General features: G+C 44.4%; 1 protein-coding gene across 18 annotated transcripts in view; it reads right to left on the minus strand.

Annotated features, from left to right (window-relative positions):
* Positions 1–6,880: 6,880 nt before the first annotated feature.
* The window catches only part of CAPS2 (calcyphosine 2), a 95,093-nt gene continuing 79,056 nt past the window's right edge, over positions 6,881–22,917 (minus strand). For all 18 annotated transcript variants that reach the window (XM_053255746.1, XM_053255749.1, XM_053255744.1 and 15 more), the window contains 4 exons: positions 20,749–20,903; positions 17,967–18,086; positions 12,536–12,632; positions 6,881–9,106 (listed from right to left, as the gene is read on the minus strand). In XM_053255746.1, coding sequence (XP_053111721.1) covers positions 8,931–9,106; positions 12,536–12,632; positions 17,967–18,086; positions 20,749–20,903 — 548 coding nt within the window. In that variant the 3' untranslated portion in view covers positions 6,881–8,930. The remainder of the gene's footprint in view (positions 9,107–12,535; positions 12,633–17,966; positions 18,087–20,748; positions 20,904–22,917) is intronic.

Below are 22,917 nucleotides of genomic sequence, written 5' to 3' on the forward strand. Positions count from 1 at the left end.
AAAGATTATAATCGTTTGGACAATGGTTTTTCTCGTGACACTCTATGGTTGCGAAAGCTGGACTTTGAAGAAGCAAGATAGAAAATGTATTGACACTTTTGAACTTTGGTGCTGGAGAAGGCTTTTGAGGATACCATGGATGGCCAGGAAAACAAACAAATGGATCATAGAACAAATCAATCCAGAATTTTCACTTGAGGCACAAATGACCAGGCTCAAACTATCTTACTTTGGACACATTATGCAAAAACCCAGCTCCTTTGAGAAGTCCATAATGCTGGGAAAAGTTGAAGGAAAGAGAAGAAAAGGACAACCAGCAGCAAGGTGGATGGACTCAATTACAACAGCAATGAATGCATCACTGAGAGAGCCTAAAGGCCAAGTTAAAGACAGATCATCCTGGAGAGAATCTATCTATGTGGTCATTAAGAGTTGACACCAACTTGATGGCACTTAATTAATCAATCAATCAGTGCTTTCCAACATTCTTTTCTAGTAAAAGGAAAACATATCTTATCTTCTGTATATATAATTCTCTAAGGCATACTCATGGTTTAATCCTGTGTGTGGCACCTCTTGTGAGAGTTTGTGAGCAGAAGCACTGTAGTGATTGGGCAGTGGGGATTCCATATGTAGATAGGGGGGAGGAGCCTGTGCCACCGTGGTGATTGGGCAGTGGAGATTCCATATGCAGATAGCGGGGAGGAGCCTGTGATGGTTAAGGACAGTTAGAATGCAACTGTTACTGGTTGGAAGATGTTTTTGATTGTAGAGGGAAGATAGATAGATAGCAGGTGGCTGAGAAGGGTCATGAGGGAGGAAAGAGCCCCTTCAGGAGAAGGCTGCCATTGTGTGAATTAGATGAGGAAACAAGATGAACAAGATCTGTTAACTCAGGAAGGGGGAGAGAAAGAAGGGAGGGGAAGAGCGAGTGGAGGAGAGAGAAAGAGAGAAAGAAGGGAGGGCGAGGGGCAGTCTGAGGGGAATGAGCAGCCATGGCGGTGCCTATTGGCAGCAAGGAAATGCCCAGTCAACCACTGCTGCTGTTTGGGGCTACCGAAGCCACTGGTGGAGGAAGGCAGGCAGGCAGTCAACGGGCCCAGGCCTGTCATCAGCCTGAGGGAAATGAGCGGCCATGGTGGTGGCAGCAGCAAGGAAGGGCCTGGTCAACCACTGCTGCTGCTGCTGCTCCTGTAGGGAGGAACAGGAGCGAGGCTCGGGTGAGGAAGTCTCTGGGCATAGGGGGCTGCAGCTTGGCCAACAGGTGCCAGCAATGCTGCAGCTGCAACCAAGAAGGATAAGGGCGCTGGAAGCAACGGGATGGAGGAGGAGTGTGGCTCAGGTGAGGGTGGAGAGATCTCTGAGGTGAGGCGGCTGTGGCAGGGGGTGAGGGGAGCAATAAAGTACTAGTGCGCAGATGTTCTGCACAGGTTAAGCTAGTTTCTGATTTTCTTAGGGGGAAAGTTTTTTCTTAGGAAGGAAGTTTAGAAAGTCTTACTTCAGTGCTTTTTCCTTGGTATGGGGAGGACATCCTAACGTGATGGGTTTATCAAGCTCTGCATGCTCCGAGACAGGACCAATCAAATTTCAGCTCGGCTATCTCTATCCAAGCAGCTGTCACTCATCTCCAGTTCCAGTCCTGCCTCGCTCCGCAGACAGAGCTTGATTCCTGCTGTGAGAGATTGTCACAGCCTTTGACTTCTTACTACCGCTATATTACTCAGGCCAGTTCTTCTCCCTTCCTTTCTTCTGTGTGCCAGGGTGGGAAGGGAGTCGCCGTTTTGTAATTTTTTGACCAAATTTTATTCAATTTTATTCAAATTTGAGCAATTCTTATTAAGCCTGACATCAACTAATGGAGCCTGCGCATATGGGGGACGTATTGAAGGGTTCCCTTTCGGAGGGCCCCTTCAATGAAGCCGCGAACGTTCCCTCAGCCGCGAGCCACGAGGGAACTGTGAGCTTGAGCCTTACGGCTAATGATAGGGAGAGAGAGCCCTCTGAGCCTTTGGAGGCTTCTGTCCTGTCAATTCTGCCGCCCAAAAAAGCCTTTAAAAAGACGAAACATCTGAAAGACAAGGGCTTGGCAAAAAAGAAAAAGACTAAATCCTCTCCCGGCATCGCTTCGCTGAGCGAAAGGCTGCAACAAGCGGTTGGGGCGCAGCAACCGTCTACCGTTTTCCCACCCGATCTCTCGGCTGAGGGTGCGGCGGCCATTTTAGCGCTCCTTTCCAAGTCCCGCTCTGTTGCCTCTATCAGGGTTGACGGAGACCCTGGGCGCATAGTGCCGCCATCCGAACCCGTTACGGGCTCCCTTCCGCTCAATGGACCTTCGCCAGTCCAGAGTTCCTTTCTGCCACCGCTCTCCTCCTTCGACCCTCCTCAGGGTCTGATTTTCGCACCAATGGCGCTTGTTACCACTGCTCCTTCTCTGGGCTCACTTCTCGTGCCGACGGCGCCCGCAACTGTCGACCCTCCTCAGGGTCCATTAATCGCACCGACTGCTCCCGACCCTACTAAAGGTCTGTTGTTGAACGTGGCTGCAGCAACTGCTGACTCTGCAGCCGAGCGGCTGAACAGGGAGGTGCTTCGCGATATGCCCCCTCTCCCAGGAGAGCAACAGCCTTTAGAGGATGAGTTAGCATGGCTGGGAGAATTTGTAAAAAGGCACTGTTTAAAGATGGTCTCCCCTCTTATGAGCTCGGTCGGGAGCACCTTCTGCCCTTCCCAACCGGGCGCGACTGCGGGGTATTGGATTCCTATGCACAATCTTCCATCATGCAACAGCCATCTCTGCCAGTGGCCCCTCCCTGTAGGGCTAGGAGACCTTCTTATTCTTCCTCGCTGGACTTAAGCCTGGCTAGACGGGCTATTCCTATGGCAGAGCGCTCCTTTTTGCTAGACACCACCAGAAGGAGGCGTAGAAAGCGAAAGCACGTTCATCACTCCTCTTCCTCATGTGAGGAGGCGCCGAGGGCTCCAAAACGTGTCACTTCTCAAACAGTTCAGAACACCCCGGGAATCCCGGTATGTTCCCAGGTAGTGGTCCCATGCCCAGTAATTCCCTCTGAAGATTCACAGACTTCCGAGTCTGAAAAAGAGGAAGGGGAACTGTCTGACGAACAGGCCCCCGTGGAAAAGCCGAATTCTGCTCGTCTTTTCTCTGCCTCCGAATTTGAAATTTTACTAGCTAAGGCCAAAAGGGCCATTAAGGATGTCACACAGGAGACTGGCACTCCTACGGTCTCTTGCTTGGACCAAGAGGTCTTTCTGTCCACGTCTGTGTCTGTGGCCACGGTACCCTTTCCTTTCTTATTTAAGGATGTCATGTTTGCTGAGTGGGGGGTACCTGGATCTTCTAAACCTTCTGTTTCCTTTCCAAGGAAATTGTATACATTACCCTCTGATATTATGGTGCTGTTGGCAGTGCCTGTGGTTGATGGACCCGTGGCCCAGTTGGTCACTGGTGCACTGGTTAATAAGGAGGAAGATGACTTCCTCAAAACACCAGAGGAAAAGAAATCAGATCACCTGTTAACATAAAACGCACGAGGCATCTGCAACTGTCATAAGGTCAGCTGCCACTAATTCTATATTTGCCCGTGCTTCCATTCTGTGGACAAAGGAACTGGTTAAGTTGGTTCCACCAGAGAATCTAAAACTCCGTCAAGGCTTAAATAAGCTGGCCAGAGCTTCTGCCCTTATGGCAGACTCTGGTTTGGATTGCATACAACACGCTTCTCGTGCTATGGCAGCGGGTGTGGCCCTTCGCAGGAGTTTATGGCTAAAAATTGGCAGGCAGATAACAAGTCCAAGTCCACCTTGGCAGCTTCTCCCTTTACGGGGAAAAAATTATTTGGGGAATCCTTAGATCCAATCTTGGTAGACACTAAGGATAAAAAGAAGGCAATGCCAGTTGGGTGTGGGGATCCCAGAAGGAATTTCAAGGGAAATAATGCCTTTCAGAATTCCTTTCATCCCTTCAGAAATTTTAACAGATCTGCCAGTTCAGGATCCAGAGACGGCTTCAGAGGTCGAGATGATCGTGGATCAACCTCCAGAGCTACCTGGCATCAACCTTGGAACAACAGGGGCAGAGGATCAGCCAGAGCGCGTTCAGGAGGCTATACCAATAATCAGAATCGTAAGCAATGATGCAATACCGGTGGGGGCCAGACTTTTGGACTTTGCAGAGGTCTGGGAAAACAGCACCTCAGATCAATGAGTGTTGAGTACGGTGAGTCAAGGATACGTTGTAGACCTTGTAGATATTCCCCCCGATTTTCTCTTTATAACGCCGGTTTCAAAACTGAGATCCAAAAGAATCCTGATGGAGCACAGCATTCAGCACTTACTAGACATACAAGCCATAGAACCGATTCCATTGACAGAATTATGTGTGGGTGTTTTTTCGCTTCTCTTTTTGGTGCCAAAAAAGGACGATTCCTGGCGAGCTATCCTGGATCTAAAGAGACTGAATCAGTTCGTACGCAAACGCAAGTTCTGAATGGAATCATTAAGAACAATAAAAGCAGCGATTCTACTGGGCAATTACCTGTCATCAATCGACCTCTCAGAGGTGTACTTACATGTACCAATTCACCCGGCGTCCCGCAAGTATCTCCGATTTGCCTACAACCAGCAGCTATTCCAATACAGGGCTCTTCCCTTTGGGTTGTCCTCAGCCCTGCAGGTTTTCACCAAGCTGATGGTGGCGGTGGTAGCTCATATGCGCCTGCAGGGGCTTCATGTGTTCCCGTATTTGGACAACCTTTTGTTGCAGTCTCTGTCATTCGATCAAGCCTCCAGGGACATAGCTCAAGTTGTGCAGATATTGGAGGAACACGGTTTTGTCATAAACTGTGCCAAGAGTCACCTAAATCCTTCAAAGGTGCTCCAACATCTCGGAGTTGTCTTCAACACCAGTTCAGGCACTGTTTCCCTACCACCGGATCGTTGGCAAAAGATTGTGGACCACGTCAGACCATGGATGCTCAGGTGCCGGGGTTCCCTCATGTCTCTGGCCCAACTCATGGGTCTGATGATTGCATGCCTGGAATGCACACCTTCGGCCAGGTGGCATTCGAGACCGCTTCAGTGGTTCCTTCTTCCCCATCAAGTGGCCATTATGGACAGAAGGCAGCTGATGCTTCAGCTGCCCCGGAAGATCAGGCACTCTCTTCTCTGGTGGCTTTCTCCAGCCCTAGAGAAGGGCGTGCTGCTGGAGGCTCCCAGGAGGGTGGTGGTCACGACCGACGCCAGCCTCTCTGGTTGGGGGGCCCACTGTCTCACACACCATGCACAGGGTTTGTGGGACCAGAGGAATCTCAGGAACACCATCAATTGGTTAGAATTGAAAGCTATTTGATTGGCTCTCCTTCAGTTCAACAACCTTTTGGAGGGAAAGCATGTCCTCATAAGGACGGACAATGTGACCGCAAAAGCTCATGTGGATCACCAGGGCGGCACAAGATCGAGGGTCCTCATGCGGGAGTCGAACGTGCTATTCAGTTGGGCAGAAATCCACTTGCGTTCCGTGACAGCGTAGCACCTGAGCGGCACGGAGAACTTGCAGGCGGATTGGCTGAGCTGCCAACGGATAGACCCAGTCCTTCCCTGACGCCCCGGTGCCCGTTGTTGCCCGGAAAAAGCTTTATGTGTACCACGCGTGCGCCGCATATGTCACATGCACACATGCGTGTGACATATGCGGCACGCGCGTGCACCGCGACGCGCACATGCGTGGTACACATAAAGCTTTTTCCGGGCAACAACGGGCACCGGGGCGGCAGGGAAGGACCCTGCCACCCCGAAAACTGCGGATATTACCACAGCGCCGGAGGGGGAAGAGCGGCGGGAGGGGTAAGTTCTACCCCCCCCCGCCCTTAAAGATAGACGCCCCACCGTGCCGGTCCGGATGGTTCTGGACCGGTGCACATCACTAGTTTACAGCAGTATCTGAAGGCTTTACAGACAGGGCTGTTACCCTGAATCTTCTTCGGAAGAGAGTGTGTGCATTCACAAACCAGCCAAACCTACCCCTAAGTCCCTTTGAGATCCTTGAAAGCACTCCGCGCAAAAATTGGGCTTTGTTTTCCAAATTCTAGATTATCTCAACGTATTTCCAGGTTTTTAAAATGCTGGTTTTAAGCTACTTTTCCCAAAAACACTGGAGCAAACAGGGAGAGGCACTGATGTAATATCATTAGGATGGTAAGAGGGATACTCTCTTTAGAAATGCAGATATAGCTCTTTATAAATCTCCCCCCCCCCAATTGGCTAGAAGGAAAACACTGAGGTATGTGATGTGAACTTGCACCAAAACAGAACCTGAGAGCAGAGGGTGCTGTGAATGTAATTTAGTGGTGTGCATGGTTCGGTCCGGAGACCATTAACAAGGCCTCTGGACCGGTCCGGAATCCCCACGGTTCGGAAGGGCGGGGGGTTTTCTCTTTAAGGGGGGGTGATAGTACTTCCCCCCCCCCCGCCGCTCTTCTCCCTCCGGCGCTGGCGGTTTCCAAAATGTTCTTGGGGTGGCAGAGTTCCTCCCTGCCACCCCTGCCCCCATCGTTGTCCTTGCTAGAGTAAAAGTAGACAGAGCTGGTGGCGCGCATGCGCCCTTTGCTGCGCGCTCGTCCCCGCTGCTGGTGCGCACTGCTGGTGCAAGTACTATCACCCTCCCTTAAAGAGAAACTCCCCCCCGGGCCGGACCATGGGGATTCCGGACCGTGCACACCCCTAGTGTAATTCGAAGTGGCTTCACTCAACATTTACCCGCAGTATGACGCCATGTGTGAATAATTCCCTGGTATGTATGTATGTATGCATGCAAAACCCTATTATGAAAAGAACTAGACATAAAACAGAAACACACACATGGTTAAGAAGTATATAGTTTAGTAGCACCAAATTTTAAAAAGCCCTACCATTAAATTGCATCTTTTACCATAACAATAAGCTAATACAATTAAAATATTCAAATAATTTTACTCTATAGAAATAGGACATTTTAAAACAAATAAACATTCTATTTTATTTACAAAAATGAGTAAAAGGCATATTAGGAGCATTAAATGAAATGTGCAGTGTTAGTTGAATAATAGATTAAACTGATATTTTCAAAATTAATCATCTATTTTGATTACAAAATGGGCAATTAAAAATTACCAAAAAAATTTGACAGGTCATAACAAATATATTATAGCCATACTAAAGGAGACTGTTCACAAATACATAGATCTAAAAGTAGTTGGGAAATCTGAGTGATTTTGAATTCAGAATTTATTATTTTTAAAGGTATAATGCTTAAAGCATATTCTATGCATTAAAAACACACTCCTGCAATTAATCTGCAGTAAACAAAAATCTAATTAGAAAATTCAGAGAAATTTAAAAAAATTGTAAAAAAGAGTCAACACTGGGATGTGTGAATCACTCTTAATAATATATTAATTTTCAAAGTTCAAGTTTCCTTATTCTAGCTACAGCTGTGAAGTGCTCCTCAGTTTAGGTGTAGTTCCCACAGATTATAAAACAGAGTCAGCTATAACATAAGAGCCTATCTATAAAGCATTTTCTATGTTATTGGTTTGTGCTAAAATTACAGTAAGTGGGAATAACACTCAGGAAAATAACCCGAGGAAGAGTTACTTGATGTAATCATGCAGACTGCTTGGATACCCTTCTGTAGTATTGAGTATATTGTTCCTTTGCACCAGCCAGGAGCGTAGTGAGGCTGGTGGCGGTCTGTGTGCAGTTGCCGCCACGGCCCCCTGGCGTTGCTCCCCACATTTGACGTCAGATGCAGGGGCCGGCTAGCCACGCCCCCACATCTGATGTCAGACACAGGGGGCATAGTCCCCCTATCAAACAGGGCCACACGGCACTGTTTGGGAGATAGGCCCGCGCTGCGTTGGGCAGCGTGGGCTGGAGTGACTCTCCCTGCCTTAAAGGCACCGCTGCTGCCACCACCATTGGCGCTGCCAATGCAGTGTGGGCTGATCGCTCTCCTAAATGGGGCTCCGTGGCCTCATTTGGAAGGGAGATCGATCGGCCCCGCTGCGTTGGCAGTGAGACCAGGAGCGGCTCTCCCTGCCTTTAGGGCAGGGAGAGTCACTCTGACTGCGCTGATGCAGCACGGGCCCATTTAGGCTCCAAACGGGGCCGTGCGGCGCTGTTTGGGACCAAAATAACACCCCCGCGTCTGACCTCAGATGCGGGGGGAGTGTCTGGGGCCGCACTCGCAGCCCCTGATTGGTGGCAGCCCGGGTTCTTTAAACCCATTCGCCCAGTGGTGGCTCCACCCCTGGCACCAGCTTGTCTATGTATGTATACTTTGGGGCTAGACAGTCAACTAGCAGAACTTCCAAATCTTTTCAAATTCTCTATACAAACCTGCTAGGAATAATCATTTTTCAAAAACGTCATAATGATCACTCGATACTGTCACTTTAAAAAAAAATCAATTATATATATTACACCCTTGATAGAGCACATTTGTAACTGCCTCTCACATATATCCTTTTCTCCAGTTTCACAATTCACCTATTTAATTTCAGGAAAACCGTCATCTAGAATGTGATCCCACTGACAGTTTAAGAGGAAGAAAAATATTCTGAACTTGTGCCAAAACTTAGTAAAAACAGTTTTCTTATTAAAATATTTAGCAAAAAAAAAAAAAAGAGTTTAACATTTACTGAAATATGTTCAGACTATTCAGGTCAATCTATTACATTTTCATTCAGTAGTTAATGCTTGCCAAATGCTAGCACTCAGATATTTACAACTGGTTTGATCCAAGACAATTGAGTCATGACTAAGTCCCAATGAAATCAATGGGACTAAGTTGGTCACAACTAACTTATCTCAACCATTTCATGGGATTTAGTTATGACTTTCTTTGGCTACATATCATGTCAGTACAATGTATTCTAAATTCCCCATGGATTCCTCAGTATGTTAACAAAATCTTCATCATCCATAATTCCAATACTTAATCCTTCATAATAATCCTCAAATTCACAAAATGAAACTTCAGTAGGATCACTGCAGGCATCCTTCAGTGTTTCTAGAAATGAAGATTTAATTTCCTCCTCTGTTGCATTACCTGTTAAAATATTACTTACTATTAAAAACATTAATAAGCATGCCAAGAATGTAGCAGCTCAGAGAAAGCAAAACATGTCTTTTTTTGTTAATAAAGTACACTAGGAATAAAACAAACAAGTTTCTTAAGTGAAAAATGCAGAAAGCAAACTAAGGCAGGAAATTCAAAGGGAATCTTGAGAAAGGTGAACTGATCTCAGATTTTTAGTCTGCCTTTATTTCAAGCAATAATTATACAGGTGAAAAAAATTAAATAAGGCAATTCTGTTTTGGATCTGTGGTATGTATTAGGGATGTGCAAAGCGCTGAGAGCTTGAAATGTTTTGGACTTGAAAACAGGCTGTTTTGAGCTTGAAACAAAACAACCCTACTTTGACTCGCAAAGTTTCAAGTGTTTCAAATGCCATTTTGGAAGGCTATTTTTCCAATAAGAGCTGGTCTACTGATTGGGGTAGGTGGGTATAGCTGGCCTCCACCCCAGACTTAGTGTGTTGACCTGCCTTGGAGGACTGTTCTACCTGGTAGACCAGTCCTTCGAGGTGGGCCAACACACTGTCTGGATCGGAGGCCTGCTCTACCCACCTCACATGGCATGTAGACTAGTCCTCCAAGGTGTGCTGATGCGCTAAGTCCAGAATGGAGGTCTGGTCTACCTGTCAACCCCAATCGGTAGACCAGCTCTCCCCAGGACAACAGTTTTGTCAAATCAACCAGCTTGGCTTGGTTTGCTTGGTTTTAATGAAACATTTCAAGCATTTTGTGTTTTATTCTTGAAACAAAATGCAAAATCTGTTTTGTGTGCACCTCTAGTATGTATTTGAACAATTCTTGACAAATAAAAATAGAATACTGACTTCTAGCCCACTATAGCACCCGAAATGGCTGTGTACAAAATACAATCATCATTTGACATTGTCTAAGAATACACAAAATCACACTTTTATCTGGATCAATCAATTAAAGAAAGAACTTACAACTAGGCTGGTTCTTTTCAGACACAGATAATGAATATTCCATATTTCAGAAATTCTTCTCAAGATCATATAGCACAAATCAGATCTTAGGTGCTATTAAAGAAAGAGGTTCAGGCAAGATCTGTTTTTTCGTCAGTTGGCAGCCCAAATATCAGTGTGTGAGGTCTAGTTCAGACATCACATAGAACCTCTGTTTATTTCATGTAATCTAGGTTGCTTTTATAATCTGAACCCACACCATGGCACTGACCATAATTTATTTATGTTTGTCTAACCAAGATCTGAATCTAGGTTTGAAGTTGGCTTATGCTCCCAAGTTAAGCCTAACCTTAGTTCCATGTTTTATACAAATGCATCCCCATAATAAACTGCGGTTTGTTTCATTGATCCTCCCTCCAAGTGCTGCTGCTCACAGAAAACCTAGTCTAGAGCAGCCATTAAACAAGGCTTCTCTAAGCTGCAAGTGTCTTTCTCTGGGGCCAGCTCAAAACCTCCCCAATCTGTCTAGCAGCTGCTTACATCAGCTCTCCAATCTTTGACTAGAAACACTCAAGATTAACGGTTTCTTTTACATCCAGAGGCTTTTAGCAGAAACAATTAAATATTGCCTCCTCCTTCCATTACTTCCATTCTCACCAGAGCTGGGATGCAATAGCACTTTGCGGTCACAACAATGGGCTAGGATGTGCTGAAATCTGTTTCCCAACTTGATTTTTCTCTGAAAAGTTTTTTTTTTTTTTTTTTGGCGCCAGCTAGTCTAGTGGAGGTAACTTCACTGCTCACCCTTACAAGGGGAGATTTATGTGAGGCATTTCTGAGTGAATGTTTGAGACACCTTTGAGCCACTTCTTCAGCATCACTGCCAAGAAAACCCAATAAACTTATAAAATAAGCATTCAGGAATAAGACTTTATGTTCACTGGTTACCATGAAGCTCCACTCTCCAAATGTTGCCTCTTCTTTTTGTCCAATACCTCTCGCACATCATAATAGTCCTTCCCTCAAATCACACACACACACACCCCCCAAAAAAGCTGTATCCAGGGGAAATTTATCATGGTTCCATGCCAGCAACTCTCTCTTTTCTCTGGGTTCTACCAATCTGTCTCCCCTTTGCTCAGATATGCAATTACTGTTAGCTTGCTTTTCTTCCATCTTTCAATAGAGCTTTCTTACCTTTCATCTTGATGTTTAAACACAGATCACCGATTCATAAGTAATCCTGCCCCTCTAATATTTCACTTCTGTTCAATGTCTCCCAGCTTCCTCAATAGGCATTAGCCTTGATTGTAGGAATGGGTAGGAAACGGTTAATGGTGCTTGGTGCAAGACTGAAGGTGGATTAGTGCGCCTTTGTTTTCTGTAGGGAGCGCCAAGAGCATCTAGAGATCTCCAAAAGTGGATAGAAAGAGCCAAGGGAGCTCATTCCAGGCAACCCTGTAATCCTGACCAAGGACTGGGGAAAGGATGACAGGGCAAGGGCTTGCCAGGAGCAGGACAGACTGAGACTGCATATGGGCGGGCCACTTACAAATCATGGTTCAGAGAAAAAAATCTGAGATTGTTGGATCATCTGCAGTGCCTCTCTCATTTTATTTTGGAAACCATAGTTAGTTCTATCAAGGCTCTGTGTGACTTCTGAAACAACCCTTAGGTAAGCTATTAAAAAAGAGTGAGGATAGCTATGAAGAAACTTCAAGCGCCTCTCTCTCCCACACACCCCAAGTGTGAAGCCAAAGGCCACAATGCAGGATGACAAGGCATATACTCCTTTCACATTCAATCAGTATAATGCAGAGGCTTTGAGCCTCTCCTTGATAGGGGTGTGCGAGCCTGTTTGGTGTGTGCTGGGCTCAACATTGAAACAGCTTGGCAAGTTTGGGGTTGAATCGGTTCGAAGCCATACTGGTAAAGAGGAATTTGGTGAGTTTTCCCCTTTACAAGTACAGGGGCGGTGGTGGGGGTGATGTCCTAAGTATAGAGGGGGCGGGAGGGAAATAAATCTGTACTTACAAGTACAAGCTGTGGCAAAATGAGTTATTTTGCTCTGCGGGACTGTCTGTATATATGAATATGACACTCAAGAATGTATGTGGATTTCCTTTTCCTTGATAGGCAAATTCAGGGGTTAACACATTTTCATTAGCCTTAGTAACCAGCCATTATCTGTGACCACTTCAGTACTTCCTATCCTATGGCACATGCAGAAGTCAAGGGGAGGGGTCAACCTGGGAGAGCTTGCAAGTGGCGAAAGCCTTTTCCCATTTCCAAGTGCCACCAAAACACAAGTGAACAACTCTTCCCTTTCTCCAAGTTCCAGAGGACTTGGACTAAGGATTGTTCTCTCACTTCATGCTACAGTGCTGCAGGTAGTCAGCAGAAGCAGAAAGACAAGTACCATGCCTGTGGTAATAAGACATATCAAACAAACAATTATTTTCTTGTACATTCATTACCTGCTAGGAATTGAGGATGTTTTCTGGCACAATAGCATTTCCTAATATTTACCATAGGCACACTGCCAGTTTTGTTGTAATCCAGTTTCATATAAGCCTGAAGAAAGACAGCAATCAGAAAAGTGCAAATGTGTGGGAAGAATAAATTAGCACAAATTATATTTATATATACACTTGTGATTTCTAATAGCAAGGGATGAATAGATAGATTATTTATATATTTTTGTTTTTTAAATGCAAGAAGCAAAAATGTTGAACTTTCTTTGGCTGCAATCATATACTTGGCTTGGCTTGGTTCCATTTGGGAGAAAGGCATAACAGAAATAAAATAAATGTGCTTAACCACACTTAACTACTTTACAAGTTAAAGTCTAGAAATTACATTAGAGTTTGTAACTGGCCTCAGGAGTGCAGGCTTTATCTTACTGGCTCTTACATCAACATATAGGTATTTGATGCCCAGATATCTGTTTAGGGTTTTGGTTTTGGTTTTTTGGTCAACACTGCCAATTCATTAACACATTTTTCTGCCTGTTGCATCAACAGTGAAGTATTTTCTCACTGACTCATTTGTTTTCTCACTCACTGACAATTTTGTTTAGATGACCCAGAAAGAGAATTTGTACTTCTTCTAAGGCTGCATCAGCTTGAAAAGCAGTAATATTTTGCAAGGGAAATACTTAAAACTAGTAGGTTCAGAGACTCCTAGTATGTAGAAATAAATACCTAAACCGACTAGTTTTGCATACTAATATTTAGAATGCCAAAAAAGGCCTGCAAACAAAAGACTAGTCTAGAGGAAAGAGACCTGCAAGTAAAAATCTGATTATTTCAAATATGCAAAATTCACCAACCCCTCCTCACTTCTGTGTAGTCATATTATGGCTACTAGCATTGATGAAATTTATAAAATATGACACAAATTAACTGAAGCAAAATCAATTAATGGCTATTAGTCTGTGAGCCTAACCAAGGTGAGATGGAGGGGGGGGGGGGCTTAATACAGAAGAGGAACCAAGGAGAGCTTGCTGAGCTGCCATATCCACTCCACTGCAGGAATACATGTCAATGAGTCGGCAGGCTGCAAAGATTCTGATCCCAATTGTATCATTGCACCAGAGGTATTGCCACACATGGGGCCAATACAGGGAGGTTCAGCCTAGGCCCCTTCCCTCCAAAGATAAAGAACAAAGCAGATCGGGGAGGGAGGGACCTGGCGTATGTCCTGCAGCAGGAGATAACCAGGCAGTAAGGTGGAAGAAGGAATTCAGCAGGGACCAGTGTCATTCTTTGTAATCTTGGGCCAAATACGTAGATATTCATATGCAGAAGATTTATTATATTTGTAAAATGACCCAAATGTATGTCTCAGATGTATATACCAACCTAAATGTACCATCTTCGAGATGGGACCAGGCCAGGAAGGAACAAATACTACTACAGAATGCAGCTGAGGTGAAACTATCAACTGCCTTCATACAATAAAGTCTCTTTAGCAGCATGGCCAGCTGCCTGGTTTTGTATTCATGTACACACATTAGCGTTCCAATGCATTTGATGCAGAACTGCCAACATGGGTGAGGAGAAACAGACATAATCTTTCTGATTACCAAAAACTAGGATCAGAAAGGTGGATTGTTTAACTTCAATATATCCAGTTTAGGAGCTTCTTCCCAGAAACACTCTTAACCTTGGATATCTGGACTGAAGACCAGGGCCTTCACACCCCCTGGGGCCCCTAAATCATCTTTAATCTGTCCCAGGTGGTATAGTCGCAACACCATGGACCGGGTCTCACAATCCGTGAGACCCGGTTTAGGGCGCTGAGCGGGGAGGGAGCCCTGGGCGGCCGTATCGGCCGCCCACATGATGGCCGGCTCAGAGACAGAGCTGGCAGGGGCTGGGGAGCTCAGGGGCTGCACAGCCCCCGGAAGCCCCAGTATGCCCTGCGCAAGTGCACAGGGCATACTGGGGAGACCCCTGAGCCAGGAGGCTGATTTTAAGCCTCCCGGGCGGGGGTCTACTCGCGAGTAGCCGTGACGCTGCGGCTACTCATGAGCAGATAGCCTGGGGTTGTGGAGTGCTCGCTCTGCAAACCCAGGCTAAGGGGCGGGCTACAGGAGCGGGTTAGCCGCTCCAGAACCACCGGGCTCGGCTGCGAGCCTGGTGGTTCTTACGATAACAAAAATCGGGCTAGGATTTTCCTAGCCTGACTTTTGTGATCATAAAAATAGCCCTCATGTCACTGACTGGGCAGCCAAGCATGACCTCTGCTTTAGAGAGAGAGAGAGAGAGAGAGAGAGAGAGAGAGAGAGAGAGAGAGAGAGAGAGAGAGAGAGTGTGTGTGTGTGTGTGTGTGTAATATGTGGGATGGGAATATGTTAAGTTGTGTGTTGAAATGTTTCTGCTCCTGAATATTTGCATAAATATATCTTATTTTATCAGCGGCAGAGCGGGACCGCCGGCGGCCCGTGTGCGGCCGCCCTACTAACCCTGCCCCCTGAGTTTGACGTCAGATGCGGGGCTAGCCGCGCTCCTGTGTCTGATGTCAGACGCGGGGGGCGGGGTCTGGCTCCCGAATGGAATCTTGAGGCTCCGTTCGGGAGTTGGAGTTTAACTCCTGAGGGGCCGCGCGGCCCCCTCGGGAGTTAAACTAAGGCTGCCACTGCTTTCGCAGCACAGCCAGGAACAGCTCCTCTCTGCAGGGAAGAGCAGCTCCTGGCTGTGCTGCGAACGCAGCGGCAGCCTTTTAACTCCTGAAGGGGCTGCGCGGCCCCTTCAGGAGCTATTTAGGCTCGCACTGTGTTCGCAGCGCAACCAGAAGCAGCTCTTCCCTGCCTTAGCAGGGAAGAGCCACTTCTGGATGGCGCTGTGAACGCAGTGCCAGCCTTAGTTTAGCTCCCGAAGGGGCTGCGCGGCCCCCGCTCGGGTGCTAAACTAGCACCTCCGCGTCTGATGTCAGATGCGGGGGTATGTTGGGACCGCAAAGCGTGGCCCCTGATTGGGCACGGCCCGGGTTCTTTGAACCCGTTCGCCCAATGATAGCTCCGCCCCTGTGTTTTATATTCTTACATTCTTGTGAGTTCAGTTGCTGTTTGTGCCCTCAAGAACTCACTTGTTAAAGTACTGTGTGTGTGGTGGGGGGGGGGTTATGCTTAAATGCAGCTGGGGGGGCAGGCTCCAAAGGCTTTTAGGTCCAAGCACCAAAATTACCTAGGTGCACCTCTGCTTTTGCCACTCCACTTTGGAAACAGACTTCTAGATGGACCATTGGTATGATCAAGGAGGTTCTTCAGTCCCCTATCCTCTTGCCTCTCCCTCCCAAATCTCTGTCTTCTCAGCTCTCTTTCCTGTCCAGCCCCCATCCCCTCTTCTGTTTAGGTCCTTTTGGAAGTTTTCCCTCTTAAAGCAAGGTGCATTTTCACTTCCTTAACAAAAACTACAATATTTTGTCAACATTTGGCAGCTGACCCATCAGCAGATAGAATGCCTGCGAACCTTTTATGTAATCATTCAGCTTAGTGGTTATTGGGGGCTCACAAATTCATGACCAGGTAACCATCAGCAGACAACTTTTAATTTATTAGAATAATCTAAAATAAAAACTTCCATCTATTGTATGCTAACCATTCTCCTTTTTTAAAAAGTGAAAAACACTGTCCATCATACTACCAAGTCCTTTTTACTATGTAATATGTAATACAGGTGGACCTCGCTATAAGTGGTTCCGCTATTTGCGGTTTCACCTATCTGCGGTCTATCAGCTTATGTGACCTCATTATCCATGGATACAAAAGGATCAAAACCCACGTATTCAAGGTTTCAGGATTCAGGATGGCTAGAAGTTACCTCAGAGGTCCTCTCTGGCTGCCACTTTAGGAGCCATTTTGTGGCACATTTGAACTTAAAAAATAGCATTCTTAAATGTGAAATTTTTGTGTGTGGAAAAATGGGGATTTGGGGACTTCAGGGGGCATCATTGGACTGCTGAAGGCCCATGGAGCACGGTAGGGCACTTTATTTTGCCCCCTTTAATTTTTTTAGCCATTTTTTCCAGCTATTTTTGAGCTTCCAGGAACCTAACACCCCCCCATCGCCCCCATCCTATTGACTTAATGCCTTGGTATCCACAGTTGTAGCAGAGAACGGAACCCCTGTGGATACCGAGGTCCACGTGTATGACACATCAGTGATTATCTTCATTACAGCATCATTGTCTTCCCTTTTAAAAATGGTGAGGAAGGTGCAGAATTTTACTATGTTAAGTATCTGCAAAGTAGAAAAGAATCCTGTCTATTGGCTAAAAATGTGCATAAATGAATGAAAACCTTTTTGTTGCCAATGAATGAAAAACATTTGTTGATGACTACAATTTTCAAATACAGGAGATAAGTGTTCCTTCTAACAGAGATTCCCAGATGTTGTTCACTAGAACTCCCAGTAACCCCAGCTGCAATGACCTTTGGCTAGGGATTATGGGAGTTGTAGTCAACAACATTTGGGAACCCTTGTAAGAGGGAACACTGCAGGAGATCCTTGTTTTTTGTGGGTTCCCCTATCGTGGTTTCTGTTATTCAACAAGTGGGTCATAGATACACAGTTTCTTTGTTTGTGGGCCAAAAATAGCCATATTTTCAGCTATTCGCAGTATAGATACCTAGTTTTTTTGTTTGAGCACTTTTGTTTGAGGGTTATTTTCAGCTATTTGTGGCTAAGTGCTACCCAGAAATGACTTCCAGTGTCATTTCTGGTGGCCATTTTGTGACTTTTACACACACACCAAAATCAGAAGATTTGGGGGCATTGCTGGAGAGCAAGGTAATGTGCTTTACTATTCTTATTTCTCCCCGCCCTGCTTTATGAGATTTGAGCACATTTAAGTGTGTTGAGGAACCTAACTCCCCAATCCTCATAGGTGCAAGCTTTCTTTTTTCACCGTTTCCCTGTTTGCTGCAATAGGCCAGAACAGAACCCTCATGAAAAAAGAGCGCCTCCTGGATTACCCTTGAAGAATCAATCAAGATAATAATTTTAAATGCAACAAGCACTTATATTAAAAGTTGGTAAATCATTAAGAAACAGGTGAAGCAGCCTTTTGTTCTACACCTAAATTATTTAACAATCTTAAGTGCCTACATATAATGTAATATATGCAGTAGCGGCTGGTGTGCGCTGCTCCAGGGGGGTGCCGAAGGTAAGGAAAATACAACTTTAAAAGGTGGTGAACTTACCAGCTGCTGGTACCTGGTATGTTCTGTGGAGTACTGGCATCCAACCCAGCCTCCCCCCAGGATGTTCTCCACCTTTTAAAGTTGTATTCCCCCACCCTCACTGGCCACTACTAACTATATACCATTTAACAACAAAATACTAAATGGATTATTAGTACTCAGTTCTTTGTAGACAGACTATGCAGTTAAAATAAACTTACCTTTCTGACAAATGCTTTCCTATATTCATTCATTTCTCCAAGAACGGCACGGATAAACTCAATAAAATTAATTTCATCATTATTGTTGTCATCAAGTATTAACCACAAAGTTTCAAAATCCTAAAATTTAAGAGTTTCACGTCAAGCACTGCCACATAATGAAATAAACACAAAAGGCTGAAACTCTGCTGAGACATTATGCTGTGCATGTGTGGATTATCTGTACATGCATTTCTGTGAACATTCATTCACTTTAAAAGTGAACCTAAGTACAAGACCCCTCAAATGCATAATATAGATAGAAATGTACTACTGTATGTGTGTTGAATAAAACTTCTGACTAACTATACATGTGCACAGATCTGTATGTGTGTAGAACATAATATGTGAATAGAGCTTGAGTTATGCTTGAAGATTCATTTGAGAAACGTGAGGAAGAAAGATTACTATCAATTATTCCAAGTACATATTGGGGAGTAAGAACTAGCCTATTTTTCTTAGGGCACAATGTAGATATATTTTCAGTTCAACATGTCTGACAGAAAAGTCCTTTTGGTTACAATGTTGTTACTCTAAAGGTAAAGTGTGCCGTTGAGTCGGTTTTGACTCCCGGCGCCCACAGAGCCCTGTGGTTTCCTTTGGTAGAATACAGGAGGGGTTTACCATTGCCTCTTCCCATGCAGTATGAGATGATGCCTTTCAGCATCTTCCTATACTGCTACTGCTCAATATAGGTGTTTCTCATAGTTTGGGAAACATACGAGTGGGGATTCAAACCAGCAACCTCTGGCTTTATAATCAACTCACTTCCCCGTTGCACCATTAGGTGGCTGTTACTCTAGTTACTTCTAAATGAAAACTGATCCCAAGATTTACATGAGAGGAGACTGAAGTAATCTTATGTCAGATAACAGCAAAACATATTCCAAGGACTTGTCACACACTTGCCTCCTGATAATTCCAATATACTTATTTCCCACATGACAGACTTAATGTTCAATAATTGTGATAATTAATCACCGCAAGTGGTGCTTTAGGTATAATATCCTTCCCTAATTCTATCCTATTCCAGCTAGCTGTAATATTCTTTTCTAATTTCAGCATCCATTCACAAACAATCTGCAAGGCCGACCTCAAAACCCTAGTTTGCTATTGGTCAGTTCACATTTACAAGATACAACTAGTGATAGGTGAACTCCCTTCTTGCTTGATTTTGAAATGGACTCAGCAGTATTTTCCAAAATGGAAAATAGCTTGGGCAGTGCCCAATGACATGAGTGTAAGCACAAAAAGGTTTGGATCCCTTCTTCGAAAAACCTCCTGGGTCCCCAATCCCCACATACTTGGCTTCTGCTGTGGTCTCTTTCCCCACTACTTGGTCTCTCTCACTACTACTACTACTATTACTACTACTCCTCTCACTTGGTTTCTCTCCTCACTACTACTATTCTCTCCCCCCACTACAAATACTAGTGTTTTCAACCAAAGTTCTCAAAGCAGTTTAGACAGAAAAACGAACAATGAATAAATATGATTATGTATTTCTCCCTCCTTGGTGTCTGGGACCCTGGGCAATGTAATTTTTCTAGGATCACTAATGTTCTTAGTACAGATATATAGACATCACTCACTCTGGAAACTACATATCTCAGAATTTCTGAACTGGGAGAAAACAAACTTCCTTCCTGCTACAGGAGCAACCAAGTAAGTGGGTAGATGGAAGGAAGTGAAAGGAAGGATTCCCATCCACCTCTGGCTCTGACTACATTTATTTTATTTTTATTTTTTTATTTATTCGATTTATATACCGCCCTTCCAAAATGGCTCAGGGCGGTTTACAACAAGATAAAACCATTTAAAACAAGTTAACAGTTAAAATCAAAACTATCAACACAAAATAAAACCAATTAAACCATTCAAACAGCTAAAAAAAAAACCCTGGAAAACCAGGGCAACCATTTAAAACAATTTAAAACATTTTTTCAATCATTTAAAAACCCTGGAAGGCCAGGCCAAACAAATAGGTTTTAAGGGCTCTCCTGAAGGACAGCATATATATATATATTTCCCCGCTGAAAACAAAATGGCTGCCACACATGCTCAAATGGCCTCTGCGAGGCCTGGCATGGGGGCCTCACAGAGGCCATTTGAGCATGCACAGTGGCCATTTTGTTTTCAGTGGCCATTTTTTTTAAAAAAAAAAAATTTTTTTAATGGCGCCCCCTTCAAGTGGTGCCCGGGGCACGTGCCCTGCCTGCCCTACCCCTATATACGCCCCTGGGCCTGGCACAACCCAACCCCCCAGCCCTCAGTCCCAGCCCCAAAGGCCCAGCCCCCTTTGGTGGCCTGCTTTGGCAGCCAACTACAGGCGGCCCAATGGCTATGCCGACAGCTACGCCTTTGGCGAGCCTCCTTACTTTTAAGCTGGCAAGCCCTGAAATCCACTCCTCTCACAAGCAGCTACCAGCTAGAACTTGGCAGCAGAAAAGCAGGCTGCTCCCCATCTGGGCTGGAATCCTCAGGAGGCAGAGGAGCCAGTTGGTAAGTCCTGGCAAGGCAGATTGAATGGCCTTGTACCCCCTGTTACCTTCCCGATATATTCTCATGAGTCAACTCCCCCCAGGTGGATGACTTTTACCCCAACTGAAAGAATTCACAGAGGGCCAATGACAGCAACTTACCTTTAAGAAAAAGAGGAGCACTGTTTAGTTGGAACATGAGAGATTCTGTGTAAATGGAGGTCACCACAATCCCTCAGGAGAGTGGGTTCACAATAACATACCTCATCAGGAACTTCTAAGCAAAACACTTTTAGTGCTTGCTTGAAGTCTGCTTTTGTGAGAACTCCATTTTGTTTCTTGTCCAGTTCTCGGAAGTACTTTCCTAATCTGGTTACAATACGAACTCCTCTTTTACTTAGTTTTTTTTTTAGCCCATCTGGGGAAAGATAGTATAGAAAATATTTTGATGAAGTCATTGTGTGTATGTTGATTATATTCCAAAAAGAATATGTCTCGACATCCTAAAACTGTGGGTGTGATACATGAGATGTGCTCATGCAGTGGAAGGCTTCAACTAACATTGCTATCGCAGGGGAGAGATTTTTGCTGAACTCCCCTTCCCTTGGAAGTGCCCTTAGAAGTACCACACTAAAATATGTCTCTGAGGGTCAAGCAGCCCTTAGGGACATATTTCCTAGGCATAGGGCACTTCAAGGGAAGAAGAGAGATGATCAAAAATTGACACTGTGCATGTGATCGCAATTCGAAGTAAATTAATTACTGACATTATCCAAAGCTGTGTTAGCAGAAACCTTCCTCATTATGGGCACTTATTCTCACTGCATGCACACAGCTTTAGTCAGGATGCTGGTCTATGAAAATAGCATACATGGAATCAGATAACTGCTTTCTATATGCTGACTGCCAGTTGCTCTCTAAAATCTTAGGTAACAGTCTTTCCAAGCCCTATTCCCCAAAATCCTTTTCACTGGGGATACTGAGAATTCAGCTTAGGAACTTTTGCATGCAAAGCATGTGCTCTAACACTGCTCTAAGAAATAACATTTAAAAAATCAAAATATAAATAAATTGAAACATACAACCTTTGATCTGTGACAACAATCAATAACATTTATTACTTACAATCCAAAGCCAATTTACTCTGCAGTTTTTAATGTCAAAGATCAAATCTTTTATTGCAGTCTTAAACCAGCATAATAGTTTTTAATGTTAATAAACTCAAGAGCAGACCAAGCCTAAACATCATGAAAAATACGTTTGTAAATCCAAGACATAGTGTTTAAAGTAAATAGTGCAGGCTTGAACAGCTCAAATACTTCCGTGTGCCAGAACCAACCATGATTTGGTGTGTGGTGAGTCAAGGTTTATTTTCACGTTAATTATGTAAAATAATTAAAGCAATTATTAAGCATATACAGTCTTCCCTCGCCAACCTCTAGGGTTCTATTATGGCAAAACCTCACCATTGGCAAATTTGCAGTTGGTGAGACATTAAGGTCTAAGGGAAGCAGGGGGTTAGGGAACCACAGCCACAAAAAGAAGTAAAAATAAAGGAAAAATACCAAAATGCTAAAATAAAATAAAAATCACACACACATACGCTCTAATATCGCCAAGAGTCACCAAGAAGAATGAGCAAATCGAACCTCTGTACATTTTTGAATCCCCCCGCCAAATCACTCAAAGGCATTTTAAATTGGCAAGGGATAACAAGGTCAGCAAGGGTCACCAAAAAGGAATGAGCAGATCGAAACTCTGAAAAAAAACACCCCTCACTAAAAGACCTCGCCAACCACAGATACTTGGGTCACGGTTGGCAAGACCTATCACAATTTTTTATTTGTATATACTCAAAACCGCAGTAGGTAAAACCATGGTTGGCAAGGGATGACAGTATAATTTTAGAAAGGCAAAAAAGCAGATATTTCATGGGCTTGAATTTACTCTGCATAGGTGGACATCGTAAGATATAAGTTTAATTGTGATGCTGTATAATGCCTAATTTTTGTTTTTTTCTGACTTGCATTGAGTATTTGCTGGACTGTGACCATACTGATGAAGATTGACATTTAATGATCATCAGTAAAATACAAAATCAATTTAAAATAATTAAGTGTAAAATTTAATTCATAAAATTTAATTGAAGTATCATAAAATCAGTAGCATGTGTATAATTTAATAGCAGTACCATAATATTAGTAAAACAACTTCATTTAATTTTTTTTGCAAATGATAATGTAAAATTTAGTACAGGTGGACTTCCCTATACGCAAACATGACATCCACGGTTTCACGTATCCACGGTCAGATAATTAACACCCGACCTTGGCATACGTGAAAAAAAGGCAAAAAGGGGGTTAATTCTGCTTTATTAATTCTGCACCACCAGAGCCCCTGGTGGCGCATTGGTAAAACTGCCACCCTGTAAC

This window comes from Hemicordylus capensis, chromosome 5 (assembly GCF_027244095.1).
Source record: "Hemicordylus capensis ecotype Gifberg chromosome 5, rHemCap1.1.pri, whole genome shotgun sequence".
NCBI classification, from domain to species: Eukaryota; Metazoa; Chordata; class Lepidosauria; order Squamata; family Cordylidae; genus Hemicordylus; species Hemicordylus capensis.